At 38.5% G+C, this 21,664-nt stretch overlaps 1 protein-coding gene across 2 annotated transcripts in view; it reads left to right on the forward strand.

Moving 5' to 3' along the window:
- The first annotated feature begins 733 nt into the window (after positions 1-733).
- The window catches only part of Papolg (poly(A) polymerase gamma), a 32,393-nt gene continuing 11,462 nt past the window's right edge, over positions 734-21,664 (forward strand). The window contains exons 1-12 of one of the 2 annotated variants that reach the window (XM_036201402.1): positions 734-975; positions 4,218-4,379; positions 5,713-5,779; positions 8,663-8,744; positions 8,961-9,070; positions 10,791-10,844; positions 12,645-12,756; positions 14,396-14,485; positions 18,350-18,488; positions 20,286-20,358; positions 21,042-21,162; positions 21,476-21,560. In XM_036201402.1, the coding sequence (XP_036057295.1) occupies positions 959-975; positions 4,218-4,379; positions 5,713-5,779; positions 8,663-8,744; positions 8,961-9,070; positions 10,791-10,844; positions 12,645-12,756; positions 14,396-14,485; positions 18,350-18,488; positions 20,286-20,358; positions 21,042-21,162; positions 21,476-21,560 (1,112 nt within the window). In that variant the 5' untranslated portion in view covers positions 734-958. Of the gene's footprint in view, positions 976-1,027; positions 1,246-4,217; positions 4,380-5,712; positions 5,780-8,662; positions 8,745-8,960; positions 9,071-10,790; positions 10,845-12,644; positions 12,757-14,395; positions 14,486-18,349; positions 18,489-20,285; positions 20,359-21,041; positions 21,163-21,475; positions 21,561-21,664 lie in introns of those variants that run through there. The other variant, XM_036201403.1, reaches the window with a different exon arrangement.

Below are 21,664 nucleotides of genomic sequence, written 5' to 3' on the forward strand. Positions count from 1 at the left end.
GTGACCAGTCACTTCCCCCAAACAAGCAAGCTTAACTCCAGAAGAAAAAGACTTATGGTTTGAAATTACTTTTATCCTTTATCCTTTTAAAATTGGTAACTTTCTCCCTCATTTTCACCCTCATAATCACAAAGAACATGATTTTCCCTATTTGAAAATGTGAGATTGTGTGTGTGTGTGTTGGGGGACGGGAATGTCTTGGATTTACCCTTTGGCTAACTGGTAGCAATTATGTTCAGCCTCTCAGCTAAGTGCTAAAAAGTCATAAATCGGGACTTGGATTTATGTGGCACTGCGTGGAAGGGAACAAGCTAGACTAATTTACTTATAAGCTTTCTTCCCTGAAATGATTGTGTTAAAGTCTCACATTCTTGGGTGTGACGCTCTGGCGACAAAATCTTCACAACCTGTACTGATTACGTCTATGACTTAAAGATGTGGGTTAAAACGGTGTTAGGGAAAGCGGTGGTCTTTTCTAGATGCGTTCGTTGCAGAAACAAGGAAAAACTGACAAATAATCTTCCTAGAGGTTTGGCCGGATTGACAGTCCCAGAGAAAGGGACGACCGGACAGATGCGTTCGCAGCCGAGCGCACACTTCGGGTGGGCGGGAGCCGGGAGCCCGAGGCTGGGGGCGTGGCCGGGGGCGGGCCCGCGACTCCGGGGGCGGGCCCGCGACTCCGGGGGCGGGCCCGCGACTCCAGGGGCGGGGCCGCAGAGGGCGAGAGGCAGCCTGGGAAGCAGCGCCATATTGGCGGCGGCCGCGCTGTATTGTCATAAATAGAGCCGGTTTTGTGGTGTTTTCACTACTCGGTTGACTGCCTCGGCCATAGTGAGTGGGGAAGTGAGCGAGCAAGCGAGCTACAAGCGCGCGGAGGGAAGTGGACAGAGGAAGGAAGAGAGGGCAAGAACAGGACCCCAGAGCGAAAGACACTCGCTGGAGGGAGACGCAGGAAGCGATGAAAGAGATGTCTGCGTAAGTGGGGGCGGCGGTTGAGGGCGAGGTGGAGAGGTGCCTGAGGTGGGCAGCCCGCGGTTGCAGCCCTGCGCCCCCAGCCTGCGCAGCCGGCCGGGACGTCTGCTTCCTTCCCGCTGCCCGCCACTCGGCAAGGGCACCTCCCCTGCCCGCGGCTCACCTGGCCGCCCCGCGGGGACTCGGGAGTCGCCGGCAGCCCCCCGCCGCCCGCCTGAGGACGCCCCCAGACCAGGATGAGGGGGAAAGGCGCGTGTGGCTGAGGAGAAAACGGTCGGTCACTCTCCTGCCCCAGCCCTGTCCGAGCCGTCCGCTCCCGTCTGCATTGGCGCAAATAGCATCCCTCTGCCTCCCCCTCCTCCCCGCCCAGCCCGAGAGAAGGGGTCACCCCTGCCCCGTGCCCTCCCACAGACCCGCAGTGTCTACCGGGCTGGGTCCCCCGCTCACACTTTGATAAGTCGGAAGCAGTTTCCGTACTTGCCAAGAATTTGTTAGAGCTTCTTACGTTTCACTTTATCTGGGAATGATTTAAACATACAGAAAAATGCACAGAAAAACAAAACAACACCATTTGTGTAGCCACCACCCATTCCTCCCAAAGAATAACATGGGGTGTGTTCTTGCCTCTTTAATCTTCTTTCTTTAAAAGAAGTCAAGCATTCCAATACATTGGAAGGACTCGCCTATCCCTTCCCTGATTCCAGTCCTGTCGCTCTTCCAAGGCCCCCAAGTACTGAATTTGGTAGTTATTGTTGCTGCATTTTTAATGTTAATAGTATATATTCTTGTGTCCATAACCCATTGTACTTGCTTTAAACTGTTTATAAGTATCATCACAGGTACTACTCTGCAGCCTGATTCTTTAGAACATGTTCTCTCTGACCTTTATCTTATTATTTTCATTTCTAATTAACTCTTAATAATTAATGTATTCCATTTATAAATACATCCCAGTGCAGTCCTTTTAGTGACTATTTTAGGCTATTTAAAAGTTTTTGTGTTTTTTTTTACAGACTGTCAGTGAACATTCTATTTACATATCTTGTGTACCTGCAGTAAAATTTTTGTGAGTGAAGTTGATAGGTTGAAGGGTATATGGGGATATGTCGTTTACTTCCCCATTGTCCCACAAGAGAGGTTCAGAACCCTAGACTTTGAATTTGGAGCCCAGTAGACTCCTAGAGAGCCAACTTTTTGAGGATTCAAGTAGAGCGCATCAAGGAATTCTAGTCAAAGCTGAAGAAGTTGTGAAGGGAGAATGGAGAGGTGGGAAGAAAGAGGTTGAGACCCACCTCTACCTCAAGAGCTGTTGGGATTGATTGTGTGGGAATCTGTCTGTGTCATATATTTGTCATACACAAACATACCCAAACACCTTTACCTTTCTTAGATATTAAAAAAAACAGATCATTAGGGAGAAATACAACTTGAAGTAATTAATTGAAGTTTTGTTTGTTCTACAGCAAGTTGGAAATGGGGGAGAAATTAAAGTTGGTTTTGGCACTCCCGTAGTTTTCATTAAATCATTTCAAAGGTATAGGCTGTTTGTTGAGATGAGGTTTCGAGCAGCCCAGACTGGCCATGAACTTGTTTCTGCTTCAACCTCTGGACTGCTGGGGTTGGGCCCTGTGCCACCAAACCTAGCTAAGCTATCTTACCTTCTATATTATCCTTTCTTTCTCCCCAGCTAATAAAATCTCCAGCTGAAGAACATACCATAGTTTGTAGACTCACTAGTAATAAGTCACTGTTGTTTCATTTGTTTTTGGTGCAGAGATGGAACTCAGGGCCCTACACATGCTAGATAAACACTGAGCTGTGTCTCCAACCCCACGCCACTGTTTTAAGCAGTTAGTGCAAAAAGAATTAAACACTGTTGTATTTTTGTGGTGTTTAAAATTTTAAATTGACACATTTGTACATAATTTATATAATGATCAATTTAAAGTAATTGGCATGTCTGTTACATTTGCTGATCATTATGTAAACATGTACAATGCAATTATTAATTACAGTTGCCCTGCTGGGTTATAGAATATTAGAAATTAATCCTAGAGCCATGCAAAGTGGCACACACCTTTAATCCCAGCCCCATGGGGTAGATGCAGGCGGATCTCTAAATTGGAGGCCAGCCTGGTCTACATAGTGAGTTTCAGGATAGTCAGAGATATATAATGAGACTCTACCTCAAAAAAGAAAGAAATCCTAGTGTCCAATTAAACCTTTTTTTGGTGCAAAGGTGTTATGTAGCCTAGGCTTTGAACTCAGATTCTTCTACTTCAGCTTTCTGAATGAAGGGATTGGAGGCATGGACTATGGCTGTCCCATTTACTAACCTCCCTCTTTTCTTCCTCTGTTATTTTTTAAAAGGCTAATTTACTAAAGTTAAAAGACTGCTTTTTATTTTGAGATTATATTCTTATTGTTATGAATAGTTCTTTATGCTAGTATCAAGAAAAGTGGTTATCAGGTTAGAGTATATGCTCATTTTTACTTTTGCAACAAAATTTACTCCACATCTTTTAGTCATAGATGTAGTCAGAAATCTGTGGTGCTTTATTCAAGATTGTAATTTCCAACTGGCTATGGTCTATTAAGAGTCACTTGTATTTCTTTAAAATGTTTCTATTCAGTGTAAAGAATTCAACAATCATTGAGTGTGAAAACGTATGAGTTCCAATCTAAAATGAAGAGAATATTAACTACAGTTACAAAATAATAGAACTATAAATTCTGATTCAGGGAAAAGGTGTTTGTTAATGTAGATTTCCCAAGGACTAGCCTAGTTGTGATTTCTTTTTAAGGTTAGAGTATGTCCTAAGGACCTTATGATGGATTGTTTTGTTCTTTTACTTGTTTGAAAACTGTTGTTTTTACTAAGAGTGTCTTTCAAGTGTTTGACTGCTTTTCAAAGACTTTATAATCTAGATGGTACTTGACTCCGTCTGCAGGGTGTAGTGGAGGTATCCCTGGCACTGGTCCCATTCAGGCTCTTTGCATTTGAACTGAGTGGTGTTGATACAATTGTCCTGATGCCAGCAATACTGCTTTGGGCTTGAAAAGACAACCATGAAAGCTGAAGGCTGTGTGAAAAGTCCTTCATGAAGACCAAATGCCCACCTTTCCCTTTTTTAAAGTGGCTTCTTTGGTAATATTCAATAAACTTTTAAGGTTAAGAGGTTAAGTGTATTGGTATGAAACAATACTTTAAAAATTGTTTCCTCTGTTTCTTTTTTCTTGAACAGAAACACTATGCTGGACAGCCAGCGTCAACAAAAACATTATGGCATTACTTCTCCAATTAGTTTGGCATGTCCTAAAGAAATTGATCATATTTATACACAGAAATTAATTGATGCTATGAAACCATTTGGAGTATTTGAAGATGAAGAAGAATTGAACCACAGGTATGTCACTGAAACTATAAAATATTTTTACAGTATGCTATTTAATCACCTAACTCATACATATTGAATGCTTAATGATCCCTGCCTACGTGTATAAAAATGCCAAAAAAGAAAACTCTTGGCTCTCTTGGAACTTAAATTTTTAATAGGAATTAGGAAAGGAGACTAACAACTAGTCAAATAAGTAAGTATAGTGTTATATATGGGAAGTACTGGTGGGAAAATAAGTTTAAGGGTAGAAGTCTGTAGAGAAGATCTTGTTGAAAGAGACACTGAAGGAAAACTAAAGTTGAGGAAGGGAACCATGTGGATATTTGAAGGAAGTGTGTTCTGGCAGAAAGCCTAAGGTAGGTGAATGTGTAATTGGTGTTTTTGAGGAGCATATAAGCAAAAGATCTTGGGTGTCTAAAGCAGAGCAAGTAAATGGGAGAAATTAAGACAGGGAAAATGCATTAGGAAGGAACTTAGGACGAGGGCACTGTCAGATGTTTGGAAATTGAAAACCTATCTTGGTTTTGAGTATAAGATTGGCATTATCTGACTCATGTTTTGATAGTTACTCCAGCCATGGTGTTGGAATCAAGAGCAGAAGCAGAGAGACTCGTTCAAAGGTCATTATAATAACCCAGGTTTGAAATAACCCCTGAGACCTTAGGGTAGCAATAGAAAGCAGTCTCGTCTAGATGTACTAAAGGTAGGGTCATCTAATGACAAATAGAAACAGTTTCCAAAGCTGGGTCCAAGATTTTCAGTCCCTGCATCTTACTGGATGAAGTTCCATTTTGTGGGGAAGACTGAGAAGGAAGCCAGTTTATAAGGATCAGAAGATAGTTTTCCGTGTACTCATAAGATACCTACACTTATATATATTTTTTTAATTTGGATGTTTATGCCATTGGTTTTAAATTTAACAATACCAAACTGCATTAGTTAAGTACTATTTCATAAAAAAGTAGCCAATAATTAACTTATCTATTTTAATTACACAAAAAACCATGAGTACTAGTGAGAGAGAATGCTAGTCTCTAGTACCACACTGCATTGATGTAATTCTATAAGGCAGAGTTGACAGTTCAGTTTATCTCTGTAGCTTCATTGAAGGTAACTTTGTGATTTATATTAGGTTTTTTAAGTTTTGAAGACAACTCAAAGACCAAAATATCACATTTATCATGTCTGGTGTTCTTGGTTTGCTATGTATCAACAGATGTGCATTAGCACATATATAATGTGGATTTAATGTGGTATCATTACAAAATTTCTACCGGTGTGTTTATTTCTTTTATATTGTTTAGTTTTGGATTTTGTCTTAAAGTGTCATCTTTTATTATAGGCTGGTTGTTCTTGGTAAATTGAACAATTTAGTAAAAGAATGGATTTCCGACATCAGTGAAAGTAAGGTAAGATTGAAACTGTATAGAATTCATTGTTTCATATTTTAGCCATTCATCCCAGCAATGCTGTGTAAGAATCAAATTACCTGAAATACTTTGGCATCTGCATTTGTGTCCAGTAGTAATTTTATACAATATATGGATGTGTACTTTTGTATCTTTTGGAAAGATGCTTTTTGCTTTGTTTGCAAAGGACAGTTGTCTTTTTCTTTGTTGGGATTGTCCTTTTGCAGAACAGTAGTAGTAATGTGCCAGATTGTGAGCAAATGAAATAAAAGTTCGATCCATGGTTTTGACTTTCATATCTTACAACTATATCAAAATCTTTGTGTAAGTATTTAATTTTAAATGGATATTGTAATTTTGTAGCTCTCCATTTTGATTTACAGTAAGTTAGCCACTAGCTTCCATATTGAACAACAGTAACATCAAAAACCAGGCTCTCTGACATATTTGGGAATAAAGTGATCTAGACAACTGAATTTCTAAATAAATAAGGTTTTTACCCCAGAGATAGCCAAGTGTAGCTGCAAGTCTATAAAAATGTCTGGTTTGACTCACATGCACTGGCTAGAATTTTCAGTTTGAGGAGATTTTACTTAAAAAGACAAACTTTAGACTTCTTACAAAGTGTCCCAGCTGGCAGCACCGGGCTTGCTTTTAAGCACAGGACAGAGAGGTTTGAATGAGATTAGGTTCCTGCTCTACGGTGCCTCATAGCCCCACTGTCTCTCTTCTAACTCGGTGACCGCCATTTATTAGTTCCTGTATTTCTCATGTGGAGTTCTCTTACTGCACCTGCTTGACCCGTCAGGACATCAGAGTTTTGCAAACCCTAGTTTATAGTTACACTGTATACCCCCCTGCAACTTACCTCATCCTTCTGCCTTTTTAGAGGGTTTTGAATTGTGAATCCCCCTGCCCCCCTCGCCCCCCACCAGACAAGCTTTCTTGGTGTATCCTTGACTGTCCTGGAACTCCCTCTGTAGACAAGGCTGGCCTCAAAAACTCACAGAGATCTGCCTGCCTCTGTCTCTTGCGTGCTGAAATCAGAGGTGTGCACCACTACTGCCTGGCTATGAATTTCCTTTATTGTATCTGGCTCATTTCTGATGTCTCAAGGAGGGTTATATCAGTAGCTAAGATTGTTGGATAAGTTAGATTCTGGAGGTGAATAATTAAAAAGTCAATCTTAACATCTATCTAGTAGATGCAGTAACTAGTCATTATATCGGTGTTATACTTTCATTTGTGTATATTCCAATTTGGAAAATAAATAACTGAAGGATTTGAAAGTTGTTGCCATACTCTAGTCTAAAACACAGATAAAATAATTTTAGATAAGTTCTGTGGCTGCATAAAAATATTTTATTCTGTAATTCAGCATATCACTTTCTCATAGACATGAAAGGATCACCCTTTTCCTTTGCCTTTTCCTTTTTTTTTTTTTTTTTTTTTTGAGGCAGTATCTCACTATGTCAGCCCAACTATTATGGAACTCTCTATTGCAGACAAGGCGGGCCATAAACTCAAGGGGATCTGCCTGCCGCCGCCCTCCAGAACTGGGTATTCACCACCTAGCAAAGATTACCTTTTTTTTTTTTTTTAACATAGAAAAGTAAAATGAGATTTTTTAAATGTCCTGGCTTACTTAGCCTTTTTATTACTGTAAGTCATTAATAAATTTATTGACTTCTTTCTAGCTAGTTGTGGGACTCTTGAAACATTAATATGCACTTAACAGAAAATAGCTGTGTCTTATTGTACAGATAATTTTATTCAGGTTAGTCACCTATAATCAGGAACTATGGATGGCGAACAGTAGCAGATCCAGTTCTCACCTCTGGCAAATTTAATTAGAGTTGAAGAGCTTGGAGTTACTTATTAAAAATATGTCTCTGCAAAGAGAACTCAGTTGATAGAGTACTTGCCACACTAGCATGAGAACCTGAGTTCAGATCCCTAGAACCTGACTTAACAAAGGACTGTGTCCCATACTCCGGTAACCTCAGTACTTACAAAAATGAGCAAGGCAAGCTGGATGTGGTGGTACAGGCCTGTAGTCCCAGCACTTGGGAGGTGGAGACCATAAGACTAGCAGCTCATTTGGAGCCATTTGGGCTACGAGGAACCCTGTCTCAAACAAACACAAAAACTCACCCATAAAACCGAAAGAGAAGTAGTGAACAGAAGGCTGTCTGGTTTTTAGCAGAGGAAGAACATTTGAGACAGATACTAAGTAGACCAGAGTACAAGTGAAAACACCTGAGAAGAAGCAGTTGGAGTCAGCTCTGAGAGGCTAAAAAGTAGCGGGTTTGTTTGTTTTGTTGAGACTGGGTTTCTTTGTGTAGCCCTGGCTGGCCTGGAATTTGCTCAGTAGACCAGGCTGGCCTGGAACTCACAGATCTGTCTGCCTCTGCCTCCTGAGTGTGGGGATTAAAGGCATGAGCCACCACCAGGCTGAAAAAAAGTCGCTTTTTATGATACAGTTAAAGAAACTAAATTGAAGTCTTTCTATTATCTCTTGTAAGGTGCTCCCATCAAGAATGACCTCATTCTTTTTTTTTTTTTTTTGGTGCTGAGGATTGAACCCAGGTCCTTGCGCTACCACTGAGCTAAATCCTCAAGCCCCTCATTCTTGAAGAAAGCTGAAAAGCTAATATCCAACAATTAAACATACTTGTAATAAAAACTAAAGGGAAGATGATTTTGACTTAGATTTTGATAGTTGAGTTAGTTCCTTAAAGGAGTCTTAAAGTACTTTCTACATCTCTTAACCAAGATTGACAAATATATAGTATATCATTTGTTCAGTAAAAGATAATAAATACTTAGGTGGTCTTTATGCAGAATAACTTAAATGATTGAATGGTTTTTGCTTTATTTTAGAATCTCCCACCTTCTGTTGTGGCTACTGTTGGCGGTAAAATTTTCACATTTGGATCTTACAGGCTTGGAGTACACACCAAAGGTAACTTCTGTTTAGTTAGGTTCTAGTGATAAGAATTTTCAGTAAACTGTTTTAGTTGTTCACAGTTACTCAGTACGGACCATAGTTCCCATTATCTTCCTAAGTGTTAATAACCATTGTTAACGTTATCTTATGCTCATTTTCCATACTTAGTTCTATGTGAACTTTAATGAAAATATAAGATATCCTTCTTAAGAAATCACTTTATTTCTGTAGGAGCTGATATTGATGCACTCTGTGTAGCCCCAAGACATGTGGAGAGATCAGATTTTTTTCAGTCCTTTTTTGAAAAATTGAAACATCAAGATGGCATTAGAAACTTAAGAGTAAGTATCCTTTGGCATCTAATATTTGGAAATTAGAAACAGCTGTAAAAGCATGGACTTAGGACTGTTGACAGACCTCTTAAGATGCTTTATCTTGTTACCATCACATATAGAAATTAGGAACATGAGTTCCTAGCTCTGTAGACTGCTTTTATATCTAGACTACACCTGCAGTTCTTCGAGCTGAGTCAAGTAGCTATCTGCCTGAGCCTCAGTTTTCTCAGCTGGGAGGTGGGGAGGTTGAGACAGGGTTTCTCTGCATAGCTTTGCACCTTTCCTAGAACTCACTCTGTAGACCAGGCTGGCCTCAAACTCAACAGAGATCAGCCTGCCTCTGCCTTCCAAGTGCTGGGATTAAAGACGTGGGCCACCACTACCCGGCATGTGATAACTTTTTTTTTAATATTTATTAAGTAGTCTGTCTGCATGTATGCTTACAGGTCAGAAGAGGGCACCAGATCTAATTATAGATGGTTGTGAGCCACCATGCAGTTGCTGGGAACTGAACTCAGAACCTCTGGAAGAGCAGGCAGTGCTTTTAACCGCTGAGCCATCTCTCCAGCCCCTTGTGATAACTTTTATGAGATATTTTTGAGGATTAATGTGATAGTAGACGCAAACCACTTGTTATAATATCTGATAAATGATTGATGTCTATCAAATTGCGGGTGATATTATGTGTAAGAATTTAATTAATGACACTGTGTTAGCAAGTAACATTTCCATACTAGCAATCTATAAAACACTGGCCTCAGTTCTACCAGTATAATATTTTATGTATGTATTTGCAAGTGTGTAGGGGTGATACACTTGTATGTTGCTTATAGAGGCCACAGGACAACTTTGAGTGTCCTTCACAAGAACATTGTCTACCTCCTGACAAGAGTCTTCATTGGCCTAGAATCCCTAGTTAGGGTAAACTTACTGGTCAGAGCCCTAAGGATCCTCCTGGTACCTCCCAGCTGCATGCACTGTTGTGTTCCATATTGGGTTCTGTGGATTGAACTCAGGTCCCATGTTTGCAGGTCAGGTACTGGACTGAGCCAGCCCCTAGCATTCTTTTTTGATAGATTATATAAGAGCTCTGATTTTTTTAATTTAATACTAATGATTTATGTAATTTTTTTTAGACATCTCATGCACCCCATGCCCAAACTCATTGAACTTTTGAGCCCCCTGCTTCTCTCTCCTGAGTACCAGGGTAACAGGAGTGGGTAACCCATACAGTTTACACTTAATGCTTTTTGTAATAATTAATTTTCCATTTGGACCCCATAAATAGTACCCAGACAACAACAGTTCTACTTTCCAGTTTCTGACAGATTTGTTTGTTTGTTTGTTTGTTTTTGTTTTTTGAGACAGGGTTTCTCTGTAGCTTTTGAGCCTGTCCTGGAACTTGCTCTGTAGACCAGGCTGGCCTCAAACTCACAGAGATCCACCTGTCTCTGCCTCCCGATTACAGGCGTGCGCTGCCACCACCCAGCCCTGACAGATATTCTTAACAGGGTAAATTACATAATAGGCGCAGAGACATTTTGTGTGATCTCAATAACGTAAGTTATAAAAAAGAAGGCCTTAACCTACATATTAGACCAAAAACTTTTTTTTACTTTTTTTTTTTTTTTTTTACTGAATAAATACCAATTAGAAGATAAGGTGTTGGCAGTTAGGAAGGCTAAAGGGATAACCCTTGTGTTATTTTTGTCTTCCTTTTTTATAGGCTGTAGAAGATGCCTTTGTGCCTGTTATAAAGTTTGAATTTGATGGTATTGAAGTAAGTATTTAATGCGCTTTATATTTGACAATTGAAATATTTAACCTGTAAGTTTTGTTTCAAAATCAAACCTGTCATTGGCATGTTTTTGTTTGTTTTGGTTTGGGGCTTGGGTTTTGAAATAATCTCACTATGTAACTCTAGCTGTCTTCCTGGGAGTTAAGATTACAGGTGTGTACCAGCTTGCCCGGCACTAACCCCATAGTTTAAGGAATTAAATAGTAGTCTTTTTATCTTCTTCCCCATTTCTCTTGACCACTCACCATGGACAGTGTCCAACCTCCACCTTCCTCATCCCATAGTCATCTAAAATAATCCGCTCTGTTACAGTTTTCATTTTGAGCTGTGTTCTGCTTACATTATTATCTTAAAAACAGTTTTCAAAGCTCAGTACTGAGTGCTGAGTTACCATTCCTTTGCTCAAGAGCATTTTTCCTCAGGTGTTAGTGGTTATTAGTTCTGTTAGTTTGGTGGTTGTACTTTTGTCTAATTTAAACCCAGGCTCTTCTGGTTGTCTAAGCTAAGAGTCCTCGGCATCTTGAGAAAATGTCCACTGCATCACTGAATCTTCTCACCTCTTTTCTCGTCTCAGCCAACCGTTGCCCATCTTAGGGCACAGCTGGCATCTTGGTGTTCTCTGTAGCATCTTCCTGAAAGTTTCTGTTCCTACTCTAGAATTTTCTTCTCTCTAGATGTGGTACCATTTTACTGGAGTTTATCCATTGGATTCCTGAAAAAGAATTTGTTTTCTTTTTATCTTGCATGCTTAAAAATCACTGAATTCATAATTTTGCTGAGTACGTCATACTAGGTAGGAAATGATTTTTTACATACTTTAAGGCCTTCATTGTTTTGTAGCTTCTGTGCTGTTGAAAAATATACTATTTTTAGTCTTTTTATGTGTGACCAATTTTGTCTCATTTAGTTGTGTTGTTTTTATTTTGTCTTCATACTTGTAGAATTGATGATGCTATGCTTTGGTGTGTGTTTTTAACTGATGTGCTTGGCATGCAATAGTCCTCTTTTAGTATGGAAGCTCCTTCAGTTCTTGGAACGTTCGTTGAGTTCATGGATTTCCTGCCTTTGTTTATACACGTGTCTTTTTTCATGGAATCTTAACATTTGTTAAGTCTTCAGAACAGCTTTCTATAAATATAAATAAATAAAATCACACACACACACACACACACACACACACACTCTCTCACAAATTCTTCTTTCTCACATATTAACCACATCTTCATATTTTTATTCTGCCTTTTTGGTGTTTTCTTGTCTTTGAAGCTTTGTAATGATTTCCACTGCCCTATTTTTAATTTCTAAAAATACTTTTTATATTTTCTAAATGTTCTTTTAAATTTATTTGTGTATTAATTAGCAACTGCGTCCTGTTTCCTGAATAAAATGTTTCAGTCTGTTTTCCTAGGTCTACTGGGTCTGTTGCCTTCTGTCCACCTGTTTTCCAGCTTCCATGCCTTTTGCTGTTGTTTATTTTGTCTCATTTTCCCAGTAGGTTATGCCATAAAATCAAAACAAACTAAACCAAAAAAACAAAGCACATTTTCCCTAATACTTTAGTTGACTTTGAAGAGGGAGTGAATATAAATGTGTGTTGGATCTTCCATCTTTAATTCAAGACTTAAGAGTAATTGTCCCACCTTAGATCACCTTCATAGGCCTTTTGATGTTTCGATAGAATGTCTCAAACTAGTAATTGGAACTTTCTACGTTTGGAGTTGGGGCTGAGGAGAATAGAAAGTAATATTTGTCTCTTTTTTCCTTTTTTACCTCTTTCCAAAGATTGATCTAGTCTTTGCAAGACTGGCAATACAAACCATATCAGATAATTTAGATCTAAGAGACGACTCTCGCCTAAGAAGCCTTGATATACGGTGTATTCGCAGCTTAAATGGTAAGTTTCTAAAGAAATCTTAGATGCCTGCTTGAAAACAAATAAATAGAGCCTTTTTGCAGAATTATGACTATTTTAAGGCTTGAACAAATTAAGAATAGTTAGAGTACAGCTCAGTGTTAGAGCACAAGCTTAGTGTGTGAGAGGCCTTGCATACCATCCCAAATCCAGAAGATTTAAAGTCAGTTTTCTTTATAAAAATAGTATGATCCTATTTAAACATCCTAAAAAGTATCATTTATTTGAAAGATTAAGTTTAGAATTGAAGTTCATAAACTTAACTAGTCTCAGGAGCCCTGTAAACCTTTAACATTTATTGATAATCCCAAAATACATTTGTTCATCTGTATTATATGTCAATATTTACCATATCATAAGTAAAAATAAAGGTTTTGAATATTTATAATTCACTAGAAATAAAGAACTTTTATAAATTAATATATTTTTTATGTCTAAAACAGATTTTCAGATTGCCTTACCTGCTTCTGTAGTCAGCCTGCTATCTAATACCTTATTTTTGTTAAAATATGAAAAGAAATGGAATTACCTTGTCACGTTAATGTCCAGTGATCTGACTGTTTGGAAAATGTTAGTTCGCAAAGTTATTTTTGTCTGCCAAATGTTTTCACAGACTTTGTTAAAAGTGGTTTTTAAATTTATTGATTAATATTAGCACCAATTCTGTCATGAGTCTTTAAAGTAAGCTGTGAGGTTCATCATAGCAGATACAATGATTTATAACTAATATAACTTGAAAGCTTACATTTTCTTATCCACAATAAATAGTATCATTGTTTTCCTTGAGGCAAGGGACTTACTTAGTTTATTTTCAGGGATTGTCTACTGAATACCCACTGTGTAATCTTGTTTATCTGCTGTTTTAATTTCAATAACCACTGAAATGATGTCACACTTCTTTCCTTTTGTCTGTTTTTTCTTAACTAGCATAGTAGAAAGATACATTATTTCTACACTTCGTTGCCACTGCCATGATTGACCCATAAGGTGACAGTAGTTTTAGCCATCATTGCCATTACCCCATCAGTGCAAAGTAACAGACTGTGAAGATGGCAAAGAAAGATTAGTACTTTTATAAAAATAGACTTGTCCTCACAGATTATTCAGGTTTGAGAGCCACTGATTTATAGTCTCTTGTTTTACATCTTTGTTTTTTTGTTCATTTGTCAATTTTTGATTTTTGAGACAGGGTTTCTCTGGGTATCCCTGGCTGTCCTGGAACTCACTCTGTAGACCAGGCCGGCCTGGAACTCAGATCTGCCTGCCTCTGCCTTCTGAGTGCTGGTATTAAAGATGAGCACCATCATGCTCACCTTATTTTGTCTTTCTGAATGTAATAGTAAATTAAACTTCTCTATGGAAAGGTTTGTATTGAAACAATAGCAGTTTTATAACTTGGGGGCATTGTGATTAAGTCAGATGTAGAAGAAACTGAAAAGGAACTCAGACCCATCTCTACTTCAACAGTGGATTTCATTACCCATGTACTTTCAATTCCTTAAAAGTAAAGACTTTTTCACATGTGTTTCAAAAGTTTAAATGCATCCTTTAAATACATCCTTATCATTTGAGAGTTTGAGTTTTGTTCCTTAGTGAAAAATTAATGTTTTGTCTTTTTCAGGGTGTAGAGTTACTGATGAAATTTTGCACTTAGTGCCAAATAAAGAAACTTTTAGACTCACTCTAAGAGCAGTCAAATTATGGGCAAAACGTAAGTATCCCAAGTCTTTGATGGGTCTGTTCTGAAATTCTAATTTTCTGTTGCCAGCAATTGAAGTACATATGAAGACTCTGACTTACTGATGCTGTTGAGGATTGATGGCCAATAAACTTGGAAAAGCTGTTTCTCAAGTGTAATGGTCTATAAGTGACTCTCTGTCCTTCATGTGTAGGTGGATGGAGATGGATGGATGTGTGTGTGTGTGTGTGTGTGTGTGTGTGTGTGTGTGTGTGAGAGAGAGAGAGAGAGAGAGAGAGAGAGAGAGAGAGAGAGAGACTCATGCGCGCGATAAAAGGCCCTATGTCTAGTTCTGATAGATCATTCTGTATTATTTGTAACTATATTCAGACACTGCTTAAGAATGGTGATGTATGATGGCTGAGGAAATGGCTCAGTAGATAGGAGCACTTGCTTCATGGGCTGAATCTGAATCTCTAATACACATGCAAAAGGCAAGGCATGGGTGTGTGTGCCTGTAACCACAGCCTCAGCACCATAGGGCTAGAAACAGGAAGATCTCAGGCTTGCTGGCTGTTACCCTAGCTTCAGGTTCACTGAGATGAAGTTCAAGGGAATCAGGCAGGGAGAGAGGACAGGCAGGACACCAGAGGCCTCCTCTGGCCTACATGTGCATGTACCTGTACATGTGTTCATGTATACTACATACACAAACACACGCACATGAATTTTAAAAGAAAAAGAATGTGATAATGGTCTGAAAAGTGAATTGTTAGGTAGTTTTGTGGCCATGCAACCAAAATGGAATGTGCTCACATAAACCTACTTGGTACAGCCTACTGTAAACTTGGGCTCTAAAAAGCTATTGCTCCTAAAACTATATAGCCTTTTAACTGTATGAATAATGTAGGCCTTTGTAATGCAGTGCTAACTACTTTCATGTAGAAGATACCTAAACACAGTAAGGTACAGCAAAGACACAAAAAAAGATCTGTGTGAAACAGATATGATAAATGAGAGTTGCTGAACCCAGAGTTGGTTTGAGTGAGTCTAAGTAAGTAGTGAGTGACTGTGAATGTCCAGGATGTTAAGTCTACTATTGTAGACTTTATGAACACTGTGTACTTTAGTCTCACCGATTTGTAAGTCTTTTCAATAATAAATTAACCTTAGCTTACTGTAATTTTTTTCTTTGTAAATTTAATTTTTTAAAGCTTTTTAATTCATGGTAGCACAAATTGGGCATGGTAGCACATGCCCACAATAATTTCAGTGTTTAGATGACTAAGGTTGGAGGGTCACCTATTCAAGACTAACAAAACTCTATCTTAAAAAACAAAACTCATGCTGAGCAATAGCGGCACACACCTTTAATCCCAGCATTCAGGAGGCAGAGGCAGGTGGATCCCTGAGTTCGAGGCCAGCCTGGGCTACAGAGTGAGATCCAAGACGGGCTCCAAAGCTACACAGAGAAGCCCTGTTGGGAAAAACACAAACAACAACAACAAAAAAAACCCAGCACCACCAACAAACAAAACCCTGACAAACGCAAGCAGGAATGGTGGCTCCTGCCAGTGCCCCGTTGGAACCCTCAGGATGCTCACTGGCGCACAGCAGTTAGAACCAGCCTGATTTCCAGCCCAACGTCACTATGAATTTTCTTGATGTTTTTTTTTTTTTTCTTTCTTTTTTTCTGGTGTTTGCTCTTCTCTTACCTCTTCTTCAGCTATGCATTTTTTCATCCCCATTATAATCTTAAAGCCTGCATCATGTATGTGGTACATTCTTTTTTGTTGTTGTTGTTTTTTGGAGCTGAGGATCGAACCCAGGGCCTTGTGCTTGCTAGGCAAGCACTCTACCACTGAGCTAAATCCCCAACCCTGTGGTACATTTTTGACAACATTGGTCTGTGACCACACTGAAGCAGCGGTGTACTTAAGGCTCGAGGTTTCACAGCTACAGATCTCTCCATGAAACTTTGACTGTGGAAATGTTTTATATGTCATTGTCAGAGCCAGTTAACTCTGTGGCTGGTAAACACTTGAAATGTCCAACTAAAGAATTAAATTTTTAAATGTGTTTTATTTCATTGACTTTAACATTAAGTAATTCCCAACAGAAGGTAAAATAATGTTCACATAAAAATCTTGTACATATATAGTATTGTCATTCCTAATAGCCAGAGTAAACACAGTCACATGTTTATACACTGATAATGAATAAGCAAACATGGTATGTCTACATTGTCAATACTATTTTGCAAGAAGAAGGAATGAAGTAATGACAAAAGGCACAGCATATGATTGTTGACACCACTTTGTTGAGTGTGACAGAAGTGATTCAAAAGACAACATGTATGCTTTGATTTTTATGAAAATGTCCATAATTAGGACAGATCTATAAAGCACAGAAGGTAGATGAGTGGTCCCATAGGTCTTCAGATTCAGAAAAAGGGGTGGTATGGCTGTTAAAGGTTTCTTTTGGAGAGGAACATGTTCTAGACAGGATTATGATAGTTGCACAGCTGTGAATACACCAAAAGGCATTGAATTGTGTAGTTTAAATGAATCATTCTATAGTGTGTGAATTGAGGAGGCCTAAAGCAAGTGGTGTTTGCCTGTGGCCTGGAATAGTCAGGATAATGTAATTTATATTAAAAGCACGACATGAACATTTTGTCTCTCCTTATAAACTAAACACTATATTTTGTCAATTTTACAGTTTTTATACTTAACATGTCTAAACTGGTATTTCATAGGATTTTTTTACCTCTCTATATGGGACATAAAATAATGTTATAATGTGTAATAAGGGCATATGAGGTTTAATGGTATGGTAATAGTTTCCCATAGATTTCTATAAAAACATTTTACAAGTGAGTTTAATGTCATTGGTATATTGTTCACAATGGAGAGATATCAAACTTCTGTGAAATACTGATGTTTGTTGCCAATTTTATGCTTGGTTAAAAAATACTACCCATGTACGTAATTTCTACTAGTGAAATGTCCTTTCTTACCTACCTACTTACCGCTAGGTGTCTTTCCTTATGTTTGTTTCTCTCTTTAATTTCAGATATTTCAAAATGGGGGCAGGGAGGGGTTAATAATTTCAGTAGCATTATCAATTGATGCACAATCCTAATTATCTAAAAAATCTGGAGACAGATATTAGGGTGAAAGCTGAAAAAATCAGAGAAGCAGAGCAGCCAGCAACTAGAGACTTACCTCTACAAAATCTCAGACTGAATGGGTGGGGCTTCTGTCTCTACAAACCCTCAGACTGAATAGGTGGCTGAGATTCTATCTCTACCCGTTTTATATTCCTCTCTCTACCTCCCAAGTGCTAGAATTCAAGGCATGAGCCTCCAAAATGCTGGAATTAAAGACATGAGCCTCCCAATTGCTGCGATTAAAGGCTTGAGCCTCCCAACTGTCGGGATTAAAGGCAGGTACCACCACCACCTCCTGGCTCTGTTTCTCTTTTAGACTTTCAATCTCTTGTAGCTCAGGGTGGCCTTAAACTCCTGATCTTCCTGCTTCCTCCTCCCAAGTCCTGGGATTAAAGGGGTGAGCCACCACTGTTTGGCTCCTATGGTTAACTAGTGGTGAGCTCCACCTTCTGATCTCCAGGCAAGCTTTATTTGTCAGAACGCAAACAAAGTATCATACAGCAGTCAGTCAGGACAATTGGCAGTGAATCAGAGAGTTGAGCCATTGTGCACTAGAGGACAAAGCAGAAGAGCTAGAAGGAGAAACCAGCAGTTAACTGACTGATTCAGCCTAGTTCTGCTCATCATCTCCATTTTGTGTTCAGTCTTGGGAATGAATGAAGTTAGCCTGTTGGATTTCAAGCATAATAGATCTGAATAATAATTAACAAATTTTGTTTTCATAGGTCGTGGTATTTATTCCAATATGCTGGGATTTCTTGGTGGAGTCTCCTGGGCAATGCTGGTTGCCAGAACTTGCCAACTGTATCCAAATGCAGCAGCTTCAACTTTAGTTCACAAGTTTTTTTTAGTTTTTTCCAAATGGTAAGTATATATTTTAACTAATTGTTAACTTCTATGAATGTATAAAAAAAAAAAAGTCTAAGGACTGTAGCAGCCAGGCGTAGTGCCTCACACCTATAATCCTAGCATTTGAGAGCTCTAGGCAGGAATAGTGCAGTGAATCTGAGGACAGTGGGCTCCATGATCCATCCTAGTCAAGAGAAGACCCTATTTCAAGAAAAATAAACCTGTGTGTGTGTGTGTGTGTGTGTGTGTGTGTGTGTGTGTGTATGTATTGTTTTGCATTCATTAAAAGCTTTAAAAATATATTTAATCTGAGACAAACATCCAGATGACACTCTTTCTTCTCTTTTTCTAATTTAAATATAAAAGTTGTATATATTAATGAGGTGCCCATGATATTTTGTGGGGTGTTTGTTTGTTTGGTTCGGTTTTTTGAGACAGAGTTTCTCTGTGTAGCTTTGGAGCCTGTCCTGGAACTTGCTGTGTAGACCAGGCTGGTCTTGAACTCACAGAAATCCCCCTGCCTCTTGCTTTAGAGTGCTGGGATTAAAGGCGTGCACCACCACCACCCCACCACCCTCACCGGCTCTTTTGATAGGCAATCAGATCAAGGTTAGCATGTGTACCCCTGAAACCTTTATCATTTCTCCATGGTAAACAAGGCTTTTAGCTTGTTGAAGTTCAAAGTACAACTAACATTACTTGTAATCACCCTACGGTACAATAGAACACTAAAACTTCTCTACCCTGTTCTCCTAGTCTCTGCTGATTACTATTCTACTTTCACCTTCTATGAGATGGACATTTTTAGATTCCTCATAGAGTGAGATCCTGAAGGATTTTCTGTGCCTTGTCTATTTCAGTTAATGTAATGACAGTACCATCCATGTTATCACAAGTGACATAATTTTGTCTCTCCACCTCTACCAGTGTTTTGGGAAGGGTTTCGCTTTGTAGCCCAGGCTTGCCTACAGTTTGCATTCCTCTTGCCTCAACTTTCCAAGGATTGAATTCACAGTTGTGTACCACCACACTTTTTGATTTTATTTTATGTGTATGGATGAGTGTATGTTTTACCACTTGTGTGCCTGTTGCCTGTAGAGGTCAGAAGAGGGCATCAGATCCCCTTGGAACAGGAGTTCCGGACAATTGTGAGCCTTCCATATGGATCCTGGGAATTGAGCCTGGGTCCTCTGGATGAGCAGTCAGTACTAATCACTCCATACCCCTTTTCAATAACTCAGTAAGACGGAACTTGAGGAGTTTGTGAATGTGAGCCTTAAGACAGTAATGGCCCCACAGACTTTTTTGGCTTTGTACATTAAGCTCGTCTGGTAAAATGGAGATGATAATGGTAGCTGCTTCATTTATGCACTAGTATTTTCAGCAAATGTTACTATTGCTGTTATTATACCATCAGAATCAAATCTGAAAACAGGTAAGAAGGAAGGGGCAAATTCAGGTACAAATTGCTTCCAACTAACACAACTGTTGCCATTTCTGAGAAAGGGCAAATAGATTCTTCCTCTTGTATTTTGTACTTTGCCATGTGAAGATTGGGACAGCTTAATACTTTTTTTTTTTTTTTTTTTTTTTTTTTTTTTTTTTCAAGACAGGGTTTCTCTGTGAAGCTTTGTGCCTTTCCTGGAACTTACTTGGTAACCCAGGCTGGCCTCAAACTCACAGAGATCCGCCTCCCAAGTTCTGGGATTAAAGGTGTGCGCCACCACCACCCGTCCATCTTAATACTTGTAATGTTTCATATAGCATTGGAAGTGAGAGTCTATGTGAGTTAATGTACTTTATTTATGCTAGGGAATGGCCAAATCCTGTGCTGTTGAAGCAACCAGAAGAAAGCAACTTGAATTTGCCTGTCTGGGATCCTCGGGTATGAGAATTTACTGTAGAGAATGGCCTTTCTCTAATCATAGTCTCACTAAGGACTGTTCCTCTGCTTCATGCATACCTTTCTTATGCAGAAATAGCTCTTCTCTTCCCTTTGCTGTGTATTTTTATGCAGGTGGTTTAAATTTCTAATACTCATCCAAAATGTTATATCATTAAAAATTGCCCATATATGACCAGATAAGTGAGTATATCAAAACAGTATCATAACCCATTGTAAAAAAAACTGTCACAGTAGCTACTTATAATAAAGTACTGAAATATATAAAAATAATACTTTGCTGTACAGTTTAAAGCAGATTCATAATTCTCACATAGCTTCCATTTTAATTTTTAAATTCCAATTTAATAAGAGTAAGCACTCATTTCTCTATATAATTGAAGATAATGTCTCTGTAGTTATGATATTATATTTCCATAATTCTGAAAGACTTGCTTATAAGATACATTATTTGATAGCGTTGCTGAGGAAAAATTAATTTCCTCAGAGTTTTGACAAATATATCTGTCTTCAGAAAGAAGTGCAGTTCGGGAGAGAAATACACTCCTAGAATTGGAGGAATTTAGTATTAAATTTATATTTCATATTCTTCAGACTTTGGGGGAAATGAAGTGAGGACTACTCAATTAGAGGAATAGGTAATTATTCTGCTTCTGATTTCACAGGTAAATCCATCAGATAGATATCATCTTATGCCCATAATTACCCCTGCCTACCCACAACAGAATTCTACATATAATGTGTCTACATCTACTCGAACAGTAATGGTAGAAGAATTTAAACAAGGTAAACATGTTTGGTCCTATTTTTCCTTACATATTCCCAAGTTTTTGGTTGACATTTTTATTCTACACGAGCTATGATTGGCAGTTAGAATTCTGTAACCCTTAATTCTTTGTAAAACTTCAAATGCTTTCCAAAATATTAAGGCCAAAATTGAGCCAGTCCAGTATAGTGGAATTTTATTTTTGTGTTCTAAGAGACAACATAATGTGTTTATATTTCTAAGTCAAGCATTTGTTAGGTTAGATAGTTTGGGTAGAGCTGGTCATTTTTCAAAATTAGACTTAGTTTCTAAAAACCCTTTGTTTTTGCTTAGGTCTTGCAGTTACAGATGAAATTCTTCAAGGGAAATCAGATTGGTCCAAACTATTAGAGCCACCAAATTTCTTTCAAAAATACAGGTATTTAAACTTTTGCAATTTTTGTGTATGTGTATCTAGAAAAATGTCACCTTTTTGTCTTGTCTTTGTGGGGTTTTTTGTTTTACATGTTTATTTTGAAGGGA

Source organism: Onychomys torridus, chromosome 10 (assembly GCF_903995425.1).
Source record: "Onychomys torridus chromosome 10, mOncTor1.1, whole genome shotgun sequence".
In the NCBI taxonomy this organism is placed as follows: domain Eukaryota; kingdom Metazoa; phylum Chordata; class Mammalia; order Rodentia; family Cricetidae; genus Onychomys; species Onychomys torridus.